An 18,826-nucleotide genomic window follows, 5' to 3' on the forward strand; every position below is an offset into this window, starting at 1 on the left:
TTTAGTCCAGTTTGCTGACTTCCCCTGTATTGTGTGTTGTCTTTCCCTTCACGTAAGATAATTCTTGCCTACTGTCTAGTTAGTGAATACCCTTTTCTCTTCCTCCCCACTCTTGTAATCATCAAAGAATGTTTTCATTGTGTTTAAATCTTTTCTTGAGTTCTTATAATAGTGGTCTCATACAATATTTGTCCTTTCACTACTGACTGATTTCACTTAGCATAATGCCTTCCAGATACATCCATGTTATGAGGTGTTTCACAGATTCATTGTTGTTCTTTATCGTTGTATAGTATCCCGTTGTGTGAGTATACCATAATTTATCCATTTGACTGTTGATGGGCACCTAGGTTGTTTCCATCTTTTTGCTATTCTGAACAGTGCTGCAGTGAACATGGGTGTGCATATATCTATTCGTGTGCCGGCTCTTATTTCTCTAGGATGTATTCTAAGGAGTGGAATTGCTGGATCATACGATACTTCTATTTCTAGCTTTTTAAGGAAGTGCCAAATTGATGTCCAAAGTGGTTGTACCATTACATTCCCACCAGCAGTGTATAAGTGTTCCAGTCTCTCCACAGCCTCTCCAACATTTATTGTTTTGTGTTTTTTGGATTAATGCTAGCCTTAATTGCTAGCTTTGATTGTAGTTTTGATTTGCATTTCTCTAATGGCTAAATGATCCTGATAATTTCCTCATGTATCTTTTAGCCCCTGAAAGTCTTCTTTGGTGAAATGTCTGTTCATATCCTTTGCCATTTTTTAATTGGGTTATTTGTCTTTTCGTTGTTGAGGTTTTGCAGTATCTTGTGGATTTTAGATATTAGACCCTGATCGGATATGTCGTAGCCAATTTTTTTTCCCAGTCTGTAGGTTATCTTTTTACTCTTTTGGTGAAGTGTTTTGATGAGCATAAGTGTTTGATTTTTAGGAGCTCCCAGTTATCTAGTTTCTCTTCTGGTGTTTGTGCATTATTAATAATGTTTTATATTCTGTTTATGCTATGTGTTAGGGCTCCTAGCATTGTCCTTATTTTTTCTTCCATGATCTTTATCATTTTTTATATTTTAGGTCTTTGATCCATTTCAAGTTAGTTTTTGTGCATGGTGTGAGGTATGGGTCTTGTTTCATTTTTTTGCAGATGGATATCCAGTTATGCCAGCACCATTTGTTAAAGAGACTGTCTTTTTCTCGTTTAACTGACATTGGGCCTTTGTCAAATATCAGCTGCTCATAGGTGGATGAATTTGTATCTGGATTGTCAATTCTGTTCCTTTGGTCTGTGTTTCTGTTGTTGTACCAGTACCAGGCTGTTTTGACTATCGTGGCAGTATAATAGGGTCTGAAGCAGGTAGTATGAGGCCTCTCACTTTGTTCTTCAGTAATGCTTCATATATTAGGGCCTCTTCCCTTTCCATATGAAGTTGGCGATTTGTTTCTCCATCTCATTAAAAAATACCATGGGAATTTGGATTGGGATTGCATTGCTTCTGCAGATCGCTTTGGGTAGAGTTGACATTTTCACAATGTTGAGTCTTCCTATCCATGAGCAAGGTATGTTTTTCCACTTATGTAGGTCTCTTTTGATTTCTTGCAGTAGTGTCTTGTAGTTTTCTTTGTATAGGTCTTTTATGTCTCTGGTTAGATTTATTTCTAAGTATTTTATCTTCTTGGGGGCTATTGTAATGGTATTGATTTGGTGATTCACTCTTCAAAGTTCTCTTTGCTGGGGTAGAGGAATCCAACTGATTTTTGTATGTTTATCTTGTATTCTGATGCTGTGCTGAAATCTTCTATTAGTTCTAGTAGTTTTCTTGTGGATTCTTTGGGCTTTTCTGGATATAAGATCATATTATCTGCAAATAGAGATACCTTTACTTCTTCCTTACCAATTTGGATGCCATTTACTTCTTTTTCTAGCCTGATTGCTCTGGCTAGGACTTCTAGGACAATGTTGAATAAGAGCGGTGATAAAAAGGGCATGATTGTCTGGTTCCTGTTCTCAAGGGGAATGCTTTCAGACTCTCTCCATTTAAGATGATCTTGGCTATTGGCTTTGTATAAATGCTCTTTATTATGTTGAGGAATTTTCCTTCTATTCCTATTTTGCTGAGAGTTTTTATCATGAATGAGTGTTGGACTTTGTCAAATGCCTTTTCAGTATCAATTGATAAGACCATGTGGTTCTTGTCTTTTGATTTATTTATGTGATAGATTACCTTGATTGTTTTTCTAGTGTTGAACCATCCCTGCATACCTGGTATGAATCCCACTTGGTCATGGTAAATTTTTTTTTTGATATGTTGTTGAATTCTTTTGGTTAGAATTTTGTTTAGGATTTTTGCGTTTATGTTCATGAGAGAGTATCAGTCTGTAATTTTCTTTTTTTGTGGTGGCTTTGCCTGGTTTTGGTATTAGGTTTATGTTGGCTTCCTAGAATGAGTTTGGGAGTATTCCCTCTTTTTCTGTGCTCTGAAATACCTTTAGTAGTAGTGGTGTTAACTTTTCTCTGAAAGTTTGGTAGAATTCTGCAGTAAAGCCATCAGGGCCAGGGCTTTTTTTTTATTGGGAGCTTTTTAATTACCTTTTCAATCTTTTCTTTTGTTATAGGTTTAGTTACCTTTCTACCTCTCTTTGTGTTAGTTTAGGTAGGTAGTGTGTTTCTAGAAATTTGTCCCTTTAGTTTTTCAAATTTGTTAGAGGACAGTTTTTCATAGTATTCTGTTATGATTGTTTTAATTTCAGTTGGGTCTGTTGTGATATTGCCCATCTCATTTCTTATTTGGTTCCTCTTCTGTATTTCTTTTGTCAGTTTGGCCAGTGGTTTATTGATTTTGTTGATCCTTTCAAAGACCCAGCTTTTGTTTTTGTTAACTCTTTCAATGTTTTTCTATTCTCTATTTCATTTAACTCTGCTCTAATTTTTATTATGTGCTTTCTTCCGGTGCCTGAGGGCTTCTTTTGTTGCCCTCTGTTTGTTTGAGTTGTAGGGTTAATGTTTTGATTTTGGCCCTTTCTTCTTTTTGTATGTGTGCATTTGTTGCTATAAATTGACCTCTGAGCACTGCTTTTGCTGCATCTCGAAGGTTCTGGTAGGATGTGTTTTCATTCTCATTTGATTCTATGAATTTCTTTATTCCATCCTTAATTTCTTCTGTAGCCCAGTAGTTTTTGAGTAAGGTGTTGTTCAGTTTCCATGTGTTCGATTTTTTTCTTTGCGTTTCCATTATCGATTTCAACTTTATGGCCTTATGGTTGGAAAAGATGCTTTGTAATATTTGGATGCTCTGGATTTTGTTAAGGCTTGCTTTATGGCACAATATGTGGTCTATTCTGGAGAATGTTCCATGTGCATTGGAAAAGAAAGTATACTTGGCTCCTTTTGGGTGGAGTGTTCTGTATATGTCTATGAGATCAAGTTGGTTGATTGTGGCATTTTGATCTTCAGTGCCTTTATTGAGCTTCTTTCTGGGTGTTCTGTCCTTCACCAAAAGTAGTATATTAAAGTCTGCTACTATGATTGTGGAGCTGTCTATTTCTCTTTTTTAATGCTGTTAGAGATTGTTTTATGTATTTTGGAGCCCTGTCGTTGGGTACATAAATATATATTATGGTTATGTCCTCCTGGTCTATTGACCTTTAATCATTATATCGTGTCCTTCTTTATCCTTTGTGGTGGATTTTTCTTTAAAGTCTATTTTGTCAGAGATTAATGTTGCCACACCTGTTCTTGTTTGATTGTTGTTTGCTTGATAAAATTTTTTTTTCTATTGTTTGAAGATTGATGACAAGGAGTTTTGGGGACACAATTCAACCCGTGTCTTTGTCATCTAGTGCTGCCATAACAGAAATGCCGCAAGTGGATGGCTTTAACAAATAGAAATTTATTTTCTCACAGTCTAGTAGGTTACAAGTCCAAATTCAGGGCGCCAACTCCAGGGGGAAGGTTTTCTCTCGCTGTCAGCTCCGGGGGAAAGGCCTTGTCATCAATCCTCCCCTGGAACTAGGAGCTTCTCAACACAGGGATTTTGGGTCCAAAGGACGTACTGTGGTCCCAGTACTTCTTTCTTGGTGATAATGAAGTCCCTCTCCTCTCTGCTCGCTTCTCTCTATCTCAAAAGAGATTGACTCAAGATACAACCTAATCCTATAGTTTTGAGTCCTGCCTCATTAATATAACCGCCTCTGATTTTACATCATTAACATCATAGAGGTTAGGATTTACAACACATAGGATAATCACATCAGATCACAAAATGGTGGACAGCCACAAAATACTGGGAACCATGGACTAGCCAAGTTGACACGTATTTTGGGGGGCACAATTCAGTCCAGAACATTCATCAAAAGGCTTTACCAAAAAAGTGAAAAGACAAGCTACCTACTGGGAGAATATCTTTGGAAACCATACATATGACAAGAATCCGATAACCAATAACTTAGCTTAACGACAGTAAGACAAATAACCCAATCACAAAATGGGCAAAGGACTTGAATAGACATTTCACCAAAGAGAATGTTCAGATGGCCAGCAAACACATGAAAAGATGCTCAGCCTCATTAGCTATCAGAGAGATGCAAATCAATACCACAATGAGTTACCTTTTCACCCCCACTAGGATGGCTAAGGTTAAAAGCAAAACAAAATTAACAAATGTTGGCAAGGATGTGGGGAAATTGGAACCCTTATCCATTTCTGGTGGGAATGCATAATAGTACAGCTGTTGTGTAAAACACTGTGGCAGTTCCTCAAAAAACTAAAAACAGAACTACCATGTGATCCAGCAATTCCACTTTTAGGAATATACACAAAAGACTTGAAAGCAGAAACTAAAAAAGAGACTAGCATACCACTGTCCACTGTAGCACTACTCACAATAGCCAAAAGGTGGAAACAACCTAAATGACCACCAGCAGATGAATGAATAAGCAAAATGTGGTACATACGTGCAGTGGAATACTGTTCAGGCGGTAGGAGAAATGAAGTCTTGATATGTGCTACAGTATGGATGGAGCTTGAAGATATTCTGCTGAGCAAAATAAGCCAGTCACAAAAGGGTAAATATTATATGCCCTCACTTACATATAAATTCAAGAAAAGGCAAATGTATAGAGACTGAAGTTTATTAGTGGTTACCAGGGATGGGAGGGAGGAGAGAAAAAGGGGGGCTAGCCATGGTGCAAAAATTGCCTTAATTAAGGGTAGGGTTGCAGGGCTGATCAATGTAATTTCGGTCAATAAGTTGTACACCTGTAAAAAGCTGAATTGGCAAAAATTGTATGACAGATATATTTACAAAAACCACTATATGTGTATATATATATGTGTATGTATATATATATATATATATATATATATATATATATATATATGCTGTGGCTGCTTATGTACAACCAAACACCTCATGAGATTTGGTTCCTTGGTTTGTAGGATTAGGGTCATGGTTTCATGGGACATCCCAGTTAATTGGCCTGCTAATGTGTTTAATGCTTCTGTTCTACCTCCTAGTTTGTTGTGTAGTACCTTGGGTCTTAAAAGCTTGCAAACAGCCATCTAAGGCACAACAATTAGTCTCTATTCACCTGGAGCAACAAACAGAGTAAGAAGGCAAGTCAGGAGTAGGAGAAAGATATGGAAGGCTAATTGCACCTGTGAACAACTGCCTACTTTGCCATGAGACCAGAAGAACTGAATGGTGCCTAGCTACTATGACTGAACATTTTGATCTAAGATTCCATAGAAGAATACTGATCAAAAGGGAAAAAATGCAGAACAGAATTCAAATTCTCACGGACTCTAGACTTTCTGGAACTATGGAGGTTGGATGAACCCTAAAACTATTGCCCTGAGATAATCTTTAAACATTAAACCAAAAATAAACCCTGAGGTCTTCCTAACACCAAACAGTAGTTTCAGTTAACTAGCAAAAAAGACAGTATGCTCTTTTAAGAACTATATGGGGTCAAAATGACAACAGCAAAGCAAAAGATTAGATAGGAACCTTAGGAGGCAGTGAGTTTATGTTAATGAGGGAAGAATAACTCAGAAAAGGAGGGTGAGAATGGTTGCACAACTCGAAGAAGGTAATCGATGTCTCTAAATTGTGCGTGTTGAAACTGTTGAATTGGTGTATGTTTTGTTGTATATATTCTCAACAACAGTAAAATAAATAAAACTTCGGGGAAAAAAAAGAATGCATTTTGAGTTTCAAAAAATCAGTTTATGAATGAGCTCTTGAACACAGCCCGTTTGTAAGCTGGGAGCTGCCTATGATTCTACAAGATTTTCTCTGGGATCCACATGAGATCTATCACCTTAAGCACATGACTCCTTAGCTTTAAGTAGGCTCACTTAAGTTTGTCCACTTAAGAGGGAGCGATTCTGTGGATTCCAGGAGAAAATGAATATTCAGACTTAAGAATATTCAGACCTCTCCCTTTGTGTCTCTTTTGTGGTTTCTCTGGAAAAAAAAAAAAAAAAAATCTCTCAATGTGCTACCTGCTAGCGCGCTAGTTCTTGTTTTGAATAAATGACACTTGAGTGTAATATAACAAGGCAATCCAGTGACCAACCTGCCTCCCTGCCCTCTCCTCAGGACAGCCAGTGTTAGTAGGTTCTTAGACCCCCTTCCAGAAATTTTTCCATCCTTCTACTGGCATGTGCGCTATGTGCCAGTTTGTTTTTTCATTTTACGACTCAGAAGGGTACCATACTTGATACACTGTGCAGCATATTCCTTTAGTCACTGATCTTTGAGTTTGTCCCATATTGGTGCATAAGTTGTGCCATTATTCTTTTGTGAAGCTGCATAGTATTCCATTGTGTGGATGTACCATAATTTATTCTAACCTGTTCCCTGTTGATGGACACTTAGTCTGTTCCCATTCTTTTTCAATGACAAATAGTGCCTCAGTGAATAACCTTATATATGTGCTAGTTCAAACAAACAGGAGTGAATCTGTAGATATGATGTAGCATAACATATTGTCTAAATTCATTAGGGATAAGAATCAGGATCAGCACAAAGCTGGTTCCTGTGGGGCAGAGGTCAGGTATATGTCCACCTTCCTACTTCTGCATTATTTCTGACATCGGTATGTCCACCTTCCTACTTCTGCATTATTTCTGACATCGGTATGACCCCAGTGCTTCATGACATGTTTTCTCTTTTTCATAGTGGGGCGTTAGAGAGCTTGACATAAATAACACCATCATGATAGTCTAAGTAACCTGTAAGCTTTTTTTCTTTTGCTTGGTATTTTGTACACTCTTACTTTCACAACATCCTTTATTACACCAGTGGCACTGGACTCTTTCCAAAGGGGTGTGGGGCCTTCTCGGCTCTTGCGGCCTTGGTCTCCTTTTCTTTGTTCTCTCGGGAGATGGCCTTCAGCCTGCAAGGTGGCAGACAGCTAGGAAGCCTGCCTGTTGCTTTTGGTCTGTAACTTTCTTCTTGCTCCTTATCTCAGTTAGAGTAAACTTGGCAGGCCAGTTCCACTAGCCAAGTCCAGATGTCCGGCATGCATACTTTTAGCCTGATAAAGAGTTTCTTGTGGTTGTCTTATGATGTATACTCATCTGGACCATCTGTGGGCTACATACTTGAAGACACTGTAATTCTTGCAAAGCTGATATATAAGTTCTGATGTAGAAATTGCTTTTTCGGACTCCATAAAAACAGCCTGCATTGCTGCCAGACTTCCTATTGGTGTCACCTCCTAATAAACTTTCTCTCTCTTTCTGATTTGGAGTATGTTTTGTAGGTTCAACTGCTCCAGGGCACGGACCTCAGTTGAGTAACATCAGCCACTCCCCCTTATGGGAGTCTTTTCTCTGCAAGGTTCAGTGATTCATTGCAACAGCCACACAGAACTCACAGACCATATTCACAGTTATGTGGTTTATTAGGAAGGTAACAGGCTACAACCCAAGATCGCGATCAACTTGGAAGTAACAGGAACAACTTGGGATCAGCATCAGGAGGCACATAGTCAAAGTTTGGATGGGTCCCTAAATGGAGACATTACTCTCTTCTTTGGTATAGAACAGCTTCTGACCAGGATAGCTCTCAGAGCAAAAAGGCTCATGTAGAAAGAAGATAAGCTCTCTGCTGGAACAGCTCTAAGACTGTTCTCAGCCAGCCCACAGCCCTCCTCAAGTGATCAGTGGGCATGGCTTCTTTGCTGGGTGGCTGCCCTATCTGCCATGCTGGCCTCTTTGTCATTGGCCTTTCTACCACCAGTCTATCTACCATCAGGCTGCCCGCCATCAGCCTCTCTGCTGCTAATTGGCTCAGCTCATAGCCAGTGTAGCAGCCTACTCAGCTTTCTCAGCTGCTGTTCTCCTATCAGCAGCTCTCCACTGTCAACCCTCTCTGCCATTAGGCCCCTTCGCTGTCGGGCCTCTCCACTCTCTGCCTCTCTGCTGCTAACTGGCCCAGTTATAGCCAGTGTAGCAGCTTCAGGACTGCTCTGCTCCCACGTGGCTCTGTACTTCTGCCAGCCCAGGTGTAAACCTCAGCAGCTCTCTCAGCTGCAGCGTTTTCACTTTATCAGCCCAGCTCCTAGCTGACAGCTCTCTCAGCTCCACATTTTTTTAACCAGGCCTGGAAGGAACTTCCATGTCCCAAAGGACACACTCCCCTCCTGGCTCCTATGAACTAGGAGGCCTTGAAAACCTCTGATCTTCAGCTATTTATATAACTCAATCCTCATTTACAAGGTGGGGCTTCCCTCACCAGACCACAGTTCAACCAATCTCCACTTATTGGTGAGATGTCAGTCAACTAAGGTCTTATACAAAAGTAACATTTTCTGCCTGCAGAAACACTTTCCCCTGGGCAAAAGTAACAGTCCTCTGGAAAAGAAAGCAACCTTGCAGGTCCCCCAAGTTGCGTCTCCAAAGAACTAGGGCAAACAAAGGTAACAACAACTCACAGTTTAGGAGAAAAATCTCCCAAGCTGTTTTTCCAAAGAATGGAGGCAAAATGCCACATAAAGGAACTCATTGTACCCACAGTTCCCCAAAGTGAAATTTGAAGGGATCTTAATATATCCTTCTCCCTAGGCCAAAGGATGCCATTCGAGCCCTAAAGAAGCGGCTCAACGGGAACCGGAACTACAGAGAAGTGATGCTGGCATTAACTGTGAGTGCTGCTCTCCCGGGCTTGGGGACTATGGTTTATTTTACCAGTTGCCGACAAGTGGACTCTGACTCACTGTGAGCCCGTGGGTGTTAGAGTAGAACTGAGCTCTGTAGGGTCTTCAGTGGCTGATTTTCCAGAAGTAGATTGCCAGGCCTACTTCCAAGTGCCCATGGGTGGGCTTGAACCGCCATCCTTTCAGTTAGCAGCTGAGTGTGTTGACCATTTGCAGTTCCCAGGGTGTGGGGAAACATCTGGGCAGACCCAGCCTACCTGCCCTGTCCGTTCACAGGGCCTTCCCTTTGTCTACTCAGCACAGCCTCCGGGAGCTGCAGCTAGTGCCTGGGCTCAATGCAGGTGCTTCAAGTGCTCAGTACAGCTTTGTGGCTAAGCTTCCCTGCCCTCCTCTGAAACAGGTGTGAGCACATCTCAGTAAATGTACACCAGCAGAACTGAGAAGCTGAAGACCTGGCCGTGGCTCCCCTTCTGCCCTCAAGCCAGCTCTGACCAGGGCCAGTAGCTACTGGAGGTGTCAGCATTCGTCAGAAAAATGCTACTGAGTGGGGCTAGAGGCTGTGCCAAGCTTCTAAGATGTCAGAGCAGATGCTTACAACCTTACAGAATAGATTTCCCCACCCCCCTCGTAAGAATGAGGAAACCAAGACTCAGAGAGGTCTTGGGGTTTGCCCAGCTGGGAAGTTACCAAGCCATGAATTGCCATCACAAATAGCCTGTCACGTGGAGTGAAAGTAATCATAGCTACAGAGGCTCCTGAGGTCTGCCAAGTGGCTCCTTGCAGGACCAGACCAGCTTTTTGCTGTTTCTTAAGATGGCAGAAAATGAAAAGGATGACTTACGGTGTTGTTTCCAACATGTGACAAAGTCTGGGTCACGGTGCTTTCTTACCACACAGACTGTGACAGGTCTGCGTGTTGGCCTCTCTGACAGGTTGGAATAGTGGGTTACTTATCCCAAACTGATATAAAACACTTCCTTTCAAAGCAGAGAAACTGTTTGGATTTTTTGCCCACATAAAAACCTAGGACTTAATAGGACAGTTTTCTGTGCCAGGGAATTGGGATTGGAAAAATAAAGGAGAAAAGGCCAGTAGAGAAATAGGGAGTTGAAAGCTTTTTTCCTCAGAATTTGAGCCAAGGCGTTCACTAAATCCAGCGTGATGTCCACATGAACTGCTCCCAATAATTCAGCCACCAGAGAACAAGTATTAACACGGGAGGGAGGCCTTTCCTGGTGTGGACAATGTACCTCTCTATGCACCCAGCATCATGGTAGCCACACTGGGTGGGATGCCTTCTAGAATGGACTGTATGCTTACTGCCTTCTACCTCAGAGCACCACAGGCATCGTTTAACCTTCCTGATGGGTCAGGTCTCCGCTGCAAACCTAGTGATGCTCATGGGGAACTTTGGAAATGTGCAGAGCCACTGTCCCTGTGCTGAATGGGCCCAGCCTGGTATACTTTGCAAGGTCTCATGTCTGTTTCTTGTGATTTCTCTGGCTTTGTCTTCTCATAACCTATTAGTCTCTCTCAGTCCTGCTTCTTGTAGGCCTCTGGAAACTTCTTAACTGTGCCCACCCGGATTGTTAGTATTTATCTAATAAGAGGTCCTGAGGGGCTCTTGCTTGGGCTTTAGTGTATAGACTTGAAATGACTGTTCCTGATTGCTTAGAGGCCCCTTTTGCTTACTTTTTAGGTTTTGGCTTCTTTCTGGAAAATTGCTGCTGTGGGTTTCATACCCCACAATCCTCTGGGGCAGATTTGCCTAGGGCCTTTAGTGGCAGGGTCATGGAAGTAGGCCACTGGGTCTCCTCAGGCAGAGGGGCCCCACCAGCAGAGGGAGCACCTCCCCACCTCCTGCTTTGCTGGGTTTTGGGCCACTCTGTATCACTTGCCGCTGCTGTCTGTGGCATTCTCACGCCTGCGTATCTGAACCTCAGAGGGCAGGCTGGGACATACAGGCTTTTAAGTCTGCAGCTCAGGAAAAGTGAAGGGTGTGACCCCTCAAGGTGAGGCATGCACACTAGCCCCTGCTGCTCTGCGGGTGGAGGCAGGCGCAGCCCATAGTCTGCTCAGCCCTCAGCCCTCTGCTCCTCTTTGTCTAGTTCTCCTTCCCACCACATGTGCCTTCCCTCTCCAGCCCTGTGTCCTTCCCTTTTTATCTGCCCCTCACAAAATAAAGCACGCTTCCTGCCAACCCCTCGGCCACACAGCCCGCTCATGCCTGCTTAGGTAACATTGGGAGGAGGGTTTTAGAGAACGTTAGAAAGAAGGATGACTTTATGCTCTTTGAGGGCAGGAAGAACACCTCTGGTTCATTTCCATAGCCCCCACAGGGTCACTGTGAGGAGTGAAAGCTGGTTCCTTCATAGCCTGGACTTTGTTTTCCAGCCATTATAGCCAGGCCTCAACAAATTAGAGCAGGCCAGGTCTTGCAAGTCCAGCCCTGAGGGATGGCTGTATAAATGGATCAGTGGTCATATCTGTGGGCAAGTGAGAATAACTGAAGCAGTCAGAGATGTTCAGTGCTGCTGCTGATGTCCTCCAAGGAAGCATTCCCCGCTAGCCAACTGTGGCACTGGTGGCAAAGGTGGGAAGGGCCAGGTAGTCATATGAGTTCAGAGAGTTGTGTTTGAAACTAGAGAAACCCTCCCAGTTGGTAGCTCTGAATTCCAGGCTGCATCTCATCTGTTCTGCTGGTGAAGTAAGCTGTCCATCCCCAGGCTTGAGTGTATTGGCAGCTCTCTGAATAGCAGTAATAGTAATGCTAGTCCCATACGTAGGGTGCCCTGCTAGGTATCTTAAGCACGTTCTTCCTCATCCTCTCAGTAGCCTTGTAAGGGAGGAGCCATTGTGCTGGTTTTACAGATGAGTTGAGGAAGCTGAGGCTCAGAGAGACTGGTCCTGGGCCACAGGGAGGAAGCTGCAGAGCTGAGGCTCATAGCCATACTCACTGTCTGGCCAGGACCCACATGTACTGCACTTTTCTGAGGGGTTAAGGCCTGTGTGAGGAGCCCTGGTGGTACAATGGTTAAGCACTCAGCTGCTGACAGAAAGGTCAGCAGTTGAATGCACTGGCCGCTCTGCGAGAGAAAGATGTGGCAGTCAGCTCCTGTAAAGGTTTAATCTTGAAACCCTATGGGGCAGTTCTACTCCATCCTATAGGGCTGCTCTGAGTTGGGATCTCTCCACTGTAATGACTTTCGAAGGCCTGTATAACTCGTTTTTCTAGACAGGGAGGAGCAGGCAGGGCTCGAATTAAACACCAACCTTAAAGCTTCCTGGCGACTGAGGACATGCAAACCATTTATCAAAGGTGGAAAATATTCTGTGGTTGCCAGTTTTAGTTGCAGAAGCAGGGTTGTGGAGGTATGTGAAGTGTGTATGTGTGTGTTTGCTTCTTCACGTACAAGGGCCAATAACTCACTAGGTAATTGAAGCTGTCACAGCAGCCTCCTCTGGTGACAGAGCCTGTGTTCCATTGGCTACTGCCTCATACCCACAGGTCTGGAGAGAGGAGTTAATATGCTAATTTTCAGTGCCTGGCTCAGTCATTTTGATCCCATTAAAACATGGCATCCTTCTCATGCAAAACTAGTACCTCCATTACCAATTAATTGCTTGATTATTGTGCAGGGATAGGAGACTTCAGTCAGCAAGGGGCTGCTGTCATCCCTGGGAGGCAGGACCGGTGTGGAGTATGGGAATTTCTTCTAGTTGTGACTCTGGAGGAGATGTGTCAGAAGGAAGATCTGGAGGAGAACAAAAGGGGTAGTGGAGACCAGCTGCCCTCCCCAGTGCCCATTGCTAATCTGGCTCCCACGGTGGTGGTGACCTCTCGCGCTTTCTCCCTACACCAGGTGCTGGAGACATGTGTGAAGAACTGTGGCCACCGATTTCACATCCTTGTGGCTAACCGTGATTTCATCGACAGTGTGCTGGTCAAAATCATCTCTCCCAAGAACAACCCTCCCACCATTGTACAGGACAAAGTGCTTGCTCTGATTCAGGTAGGCCGGCCCCTTGTCCACTTTGTTGGGACAGAGTAAAATGAGGCTCCTTATCGACAATTCCTCATGCTTTCCCATAATTTGGATGAAAGAATGGAAACTTCTGGGTTTAAATATTTGCTGAAAAATATGTAATTTTTTACACTCATCCCACTGAAACCCTAAGCTGTGGCTCACCAGCCAGTTGACAGGGCTCGTCAGTGACACTTTCTGGGTACCTGGCCCTCTGCTGCCCCCATGGGCAGGTGGGGTGTTGGCAGACCTCTGAGCCATCAGGGACCATGTGGCCATGTCAGAGCCATGTATAGGGTTCGTGAGGTCACAGAGCAGGCACCAATCTGGGAGGGGGGGCAGGGTGGAATGGGAGGAGGGAAGGTCATGAGGAGCTTGATGGAAGGACAACGTGCGAGAGGCATTGCAAGCAGAGAAGATAGTGTGTGCAAGGACACAGGAGCACCACAGAGAACAGCCCTGCCAACTGGCTGATGAGTGACAGCTTAGGGTTTCAGTGGGACAAACATAAAAAATTAAATATTTTTCAGCAAATGTTTAAACCCAGAAGCTTCCATTATTTCATACCGTGTGGGGTGTTTTCATTATTAATTGCACTGTTGCAAATTACCTCAGAACTTAGCACTTAAAACAACAATTGTGTATTATCTCATAGTTCTGTGGGTTAGGAGTTCAGGAACAGCTAAGCTGTGTGGTCCTGGCTTAGGGTCTCTAATGCGGTCAGTTGTCAGCCAAGGGTGATGTCATCCAAAGGCTCGACTCAGGCTAGAAATCTGCTTCTGAGATGGCACGCCCACATGGCTGTTGGCAGGAGGCCTCGGTTTCTCACCATGTAGACCTCTTGAGTGTCCTTATGACATGGAGCTGGCTTTCCCCAGTGCAGGAGATCTGAGAGAGTAGGAAAAAACTGCAGTGCCTTTTATGACCCCGTCTCAGTAGTCACACACCGTCATTTCCATCAGACTCTTTGTTAGAAGAGAGTCACCAGGTCCAGTCTCAAGGGGAGAGGAATTAAATTCCACCCCTTGAAAAGAGGAGAATGAAAGATTTTGTGGACATATTTTTAAACCGTCACTCGGGAAAGAGGGTGTAATGCAGAATGGGTGAGGCAGGCACATGGGGGAGAGGGAAAGAGGAGGTGAGGCCAGAAGGGTGGTTAGGCTTGTAGGCCACGCTTGATGAGGAGTTAGTGCTTTGTCCCGGAGGTGATGGAAAGCCACTGGAGGTTTCTGAGCTGGGGCATACACAGTCAGATCTGGGTTGTAGACGTAGTACTCAGGTGAGAGGGAGGAAGGCCATCAGTCAACAAGTGAATCCCACCTGGGGTGATGAGTGCTGTGGTCGAGGTCAGACAGGGGCCCTACAAAAGCTAAGAGAAGAGGGGGACCAATCAGAGGCTCTAGCAAAGGCAAATGGAAGTTAGTCAGGCAGAGCATGGGGCCAAGAAGGCAGGAGCAGTGTGATCAAGCTGTCAGCCTGAGGCTGGGGAGGAGAAAGGCCAAGCCGAGGAGTCGGTTGCCTCTGTCTGTCCTTTGCACCTGGGGTTTCCTCTCCCTGTGAAGTCCTTTCTCAACTCTCGTAATGGTTGGTTGGCTCCTCTTCATCATTCAGATGGACACTCAGAGACCCTTCATCACCCTATGAAAGTAGTCACAGACAGTCTCTCTCTGCCACCCCCCACTTCTCTCACATCATTCTCTTTTGTGGTCTTAAAGCACTTGTTTGCTAACTTTTCTGTTGTCTGCCCCTCTGCAAGTTCCCTGAAAGCCCAGGGACATTATATCCCCAGGGTCTGGAGCAGTTGGCTATGTAGAGTAAGCACTCAATAAATATTATTTTGATAAATGGTGGCAGTAGTTCACTGAAGGTGTGAGTCAGGGGAGTGTGGATGACAACAGTGCCCCTTCCGTGCTTCCTGCAGGGGTGTCCCCATCTCTTCATTCTTCTGCTCCCCCTCCCCCAGCATCTCTCTCTCTCTCGCTCCTGTACACACACACACTCATGCATACGTTCTGGAACTTTGCCAGCCCACACCTCTGCCTCAACACCCCAGTAATTGACGTGAGGAAAATGAAAATTGTCTTTTTTTCACAAAAGGTGGTCCACTGCAGCCTGAGCTTCTTGTACGGAAAAGGCTCTCCGCAGGGCCCACAATGGCCACAGAGAGTTCTTTCACGTCAGACCTGGAAAGCGTACATCCTTACCGGGGCCTGGCTGAGGCCCTGTAGCTGTTCCACCCCATGGTAGGCAGGGTTGTAACCTGTGCTGCCTCTGCTGAGTGTGTGCAGACTATGGCTAGGAGACAAGCCTCATGCACTGCTGTGACCCAGAGCAGCCAATCACCAGTGTCTGCAGGCCCCACCTGGTGGGACATGTCCCTGCATACCCTGCCCTGACCCAGGATGTCCAGACAGAAGCGTTCCCATCAATGTCACCACCTCCCCCATGGTCTAGTTCCCCTGGCACCATAAAGTAGAGGCCGTGATTGCTGCATTCTTGCCCTCTAGCCCCTCCAATCTGGTTTGGCATGGCCCACCCCATGTGCCAAAGCTACCCCCTGCTCCTTTGGCAGCAGCAGTGTCTGCCGTCTCAGAGGCCTGAGCAGAACTGGGCTTTGGGCACCTGGCAGGCTCCTGCTGTGCCTGGATGAGAGGATGCACCCTCCCTGTAGAATTGTGACATGCAAGGGCTGTAGAGGGGTGCTCCTGGGTAGGGTCTGACAGCCTAACTGGGACGCCTTCTTCTTCTGTGGCTTCTGGAGCATTCCAGGAAGTGCCCTTTCTGATCTAGCCAACCAATGTAGAGAAAATCACAGGAAGCGTTTATAGCTAGAGGATGGCTTGGCTTCTGTGACGTGGTGGATTTTTTATTAAGTTATAATAAATGCACAGGAAATTGCATATATCGAAAGTAAGTACAATTTGATAAATGTTTACAAACTGAACGCACCTGTGTAACTGGGCCCTACATTGAGAATCAGAACATGACCAGCACCTGAGGGCTGACCACTCGCCTGACTCCTAGCATCACAGATTAGCCTTTTCTTTCTTGAATGTTGTCTACATGGCATTGTCCAGCCGTGCCCTTTTGTGTCTGGGTCCTCTGTGTTTGTGTGAGTCGTACACATTGCGTGTGACTGTATGTCTGCCATTCCTGTCATTTCCCTTACTGTGCAGTGTCCCATGATGTGAGTGTGTCACAGCTCATTTGATGGATATTTGGGATTTCTGCTTTTGGGCTATTATGAAAAGTGCTCAGTGAGCATCAAGTCCTAACCTATACCTGTGACTATGACCATATTTGAAAATAGGGTCTTTGCAGATATAATCAGGTTAATACAAGTTAACAGTGGAGTAAGGTGGACCCAAATCCAATGACTGAGATCCTTATAAGAAGAGGGAAATTTGGACACAGACACCAGATAAGAATGCCACGTGACAACAGAAATAGAGATTAGAGCGATGTGTCTGTAAGCCAAGGAATGCCAAGGATTACTGGCAACCACCAGAATTAGAAAGAGGCAAGGAAGAATTTTCCTCTAGAGCCTTCAGAAAGAGCATGGCCCTGCCGACACCTCAGTTTTGGACTACTAACCTCCGGACTGTGAAAGAACGAATTTCTGTTGTTTTAAACCACTGGGTTTATGGTAATTTGTTACAGCAGCCCCAAAAAGCTAATACAGCAGTCCCCGCCAGCATGCAGTGTTTTCCATCTTTTCCATTATACCTCATCTCATGAGTATGTAGTGGTATTGCATAATGTCAACCTGGAACCCCTTTGAGAAATTGTATATATATTTTTAAAAAATTCACAAGTGCCCCAACTGCCAAGGGTCTTATAATTCCCCCTCTGAGTGCAATTGCTTCTCCCCTGATGAGACCAAGAAAAGGTGAGGCGGGGGCTCACTAACTCTCAGCTGCCTGTGAGCAGGCAGCAGGCCACAATGTCAGTACAGCTAGACTGAAGAGAGGCTCATCCAGATGTGCCCTCAGGGGCCACAGCCATAGTGGGTTCTTTCTTAGCACTCTTTCTATGAGAATGTTTCTTAGTGCTTCATGTAGTCCTTCTGATGGGGAGGTGGGGCTTCAGTTTAACAGGAGAGGTGGAGATTTACAGATGACTTAGGGCTGGGGCCTAGCCAGCAAGGCCTTGAGCCGACTTCGGACAGTTTGGGGGATAGCCTGGAACTTACAATTCCATAACAGTAAATTGAATGTATTGGCACTTGAAAAGCTTTCAAGATTAAGGGGCTACACAAAGAAGCCCGTCTTCCCTCCTGCACAGGAAGCATCTCTGGGCCCTGACCACCAGCCCCGGATGGAACTGTCCATCCTTTTGGTGGCTGTGTGGTGTTGGGGGCAGGGAGGAGCCTGGCCTCCAAGCCAGGCTTTCCAAAGTTCCCTGGGCCTGTTAGAAAATGGGGGATAGTGCTGTCTCTGCATGCCTACCCTTGCCCAGCCCCAATCCTCCCTTGAATGCTGGCCACAGGTATTTTCCGTCTAGGATTGGCACAGAGGTAGCATTTCCAGGGGCATATATTTGCCACCACCGGCACTCTGGGAAAGTTGTGAAGACAACCTAGTTGATGCCGGGCCTCCTTTCTTTCCCAGCATGCAGTCCCTCCCCTCCTGTAGGGATCCTGTCCTCAGGCTGCCCACTAGCCCACCACCCCCACCGAAAAAAAGGGAAATACGCTTAGGCTGTGTACTCCAGAGCACCCTGAACCTTCAGGAGGCCCAAAAGACTACCCTCCATGTTATGGATTGAATTGTGTCCCCCCAAAATACGTATCATAAACCCTAACCCCTATGCCTGTGGTTATAATTCCATTTGGGAATGAGTTTCTTTGTTTTGTTAATGACATGGTATGAGTATAGGGTGTTTTTTGAGTCGATCTCTTTTGAGATATAAAAGGAGCAGATTAAACAAGGGAGCAGAGACGGGGAAGATAGATGCTATGCCACATGAAGATCACCAAGAAGCCAGGAATAGAGACAAGGACCTTTCCCCAGAGCCAGGAGGGAAAGAATCTTCCCCTAGAGCCTGTGCCCCACCCCCTTGACTACCGCAGGCTTCACCTCTACCACTTACAGCATCATCCCTAAGTTTTCACTCTGCCCCTTAACAGGTCTTTTGGCTCCTGTTCCTTTTTTTTAAATTAAATTTCATTTATTTTATTTTTGTTGGGAATATATACAACAAAACATACACCAATTCAAGTTTCTACATGTACAATTTAGTGACATTGATTATATTCTTCAAATTGTACAACCATTTTCATCCTCCTTTTTTGAGTTGTTCCTCCCCCATTAACATAAATTCACTCCCTGCTAAGGTTCCTATATAATCTTTCAAGTTGCTGTTGTCAATTTTATCCGGTGTAGATAGTTCTTAAAAGAGCATAATGCTCAAGGCAGACTTTTTTTTTTTTACTAGTTAAGCTAAACTATTGTTTGGTTTTAAGATTTCAGGGTGTATTTTTGGTGTAAGGATTAAAGATTATCTCAGGGCAGTAGATTATTTCAGGGGTTCATCCAACCTTCATGGTTCCAAGAAGTCTGTAATGCATGAGGATTTGAAATTCTGTTCTGCTTTTCCTCCCTTTTGATCAGGATTTTTCTATGGAATCTTTGATCAAAGTG

At 44.4% G+C, this 18,826-nt stretch overlaps 1 protein-coding gene across 3 annotated transcripts in view; it reads left to right on the plus strand.

Moving 5' to 3' along the window:
- Window positions 1–18,826, plus strand: part of TOM1L2 (target of myb1 like 2 membrane trafficking protein) — a 141,163-nt gene that overhangs the window by 80,030 nt on the left and 42,307 nt on the right. For all 3 annotated transcript variants that reach the window (XM_049874742.1, XM_049874740.1, XM_049874741.1), the window contains exons 3-4: window positions 9,068–9,146; window positions 13,023–13,172. In XM_049874742.1, coding sequence (XP_049730699.1) covers window positions 9,068–9,146; window positions 13,023–13,172 — 229 coding nt within the window. The remainder of the gene's footprint in view (window positions 1–9,067; window positions 9,147–13,022; window positions 13,173–18,826) is intronic.

This window comes from Elephas maximus, chromosome 2 (genome assembly GCF_024166365.1).
Source record: "Elephas maximus indicus isolate mEleMax1 chromosome 2, mEleMax1 primary haplotype, whole genome shotgun sequence".
Classification (NCBI taxonomy): Eukaryota; Metazoa; Chordata; class Mammalia; order Proboscidea; family Elephantidae; genus Elephas; species Elephas maximus.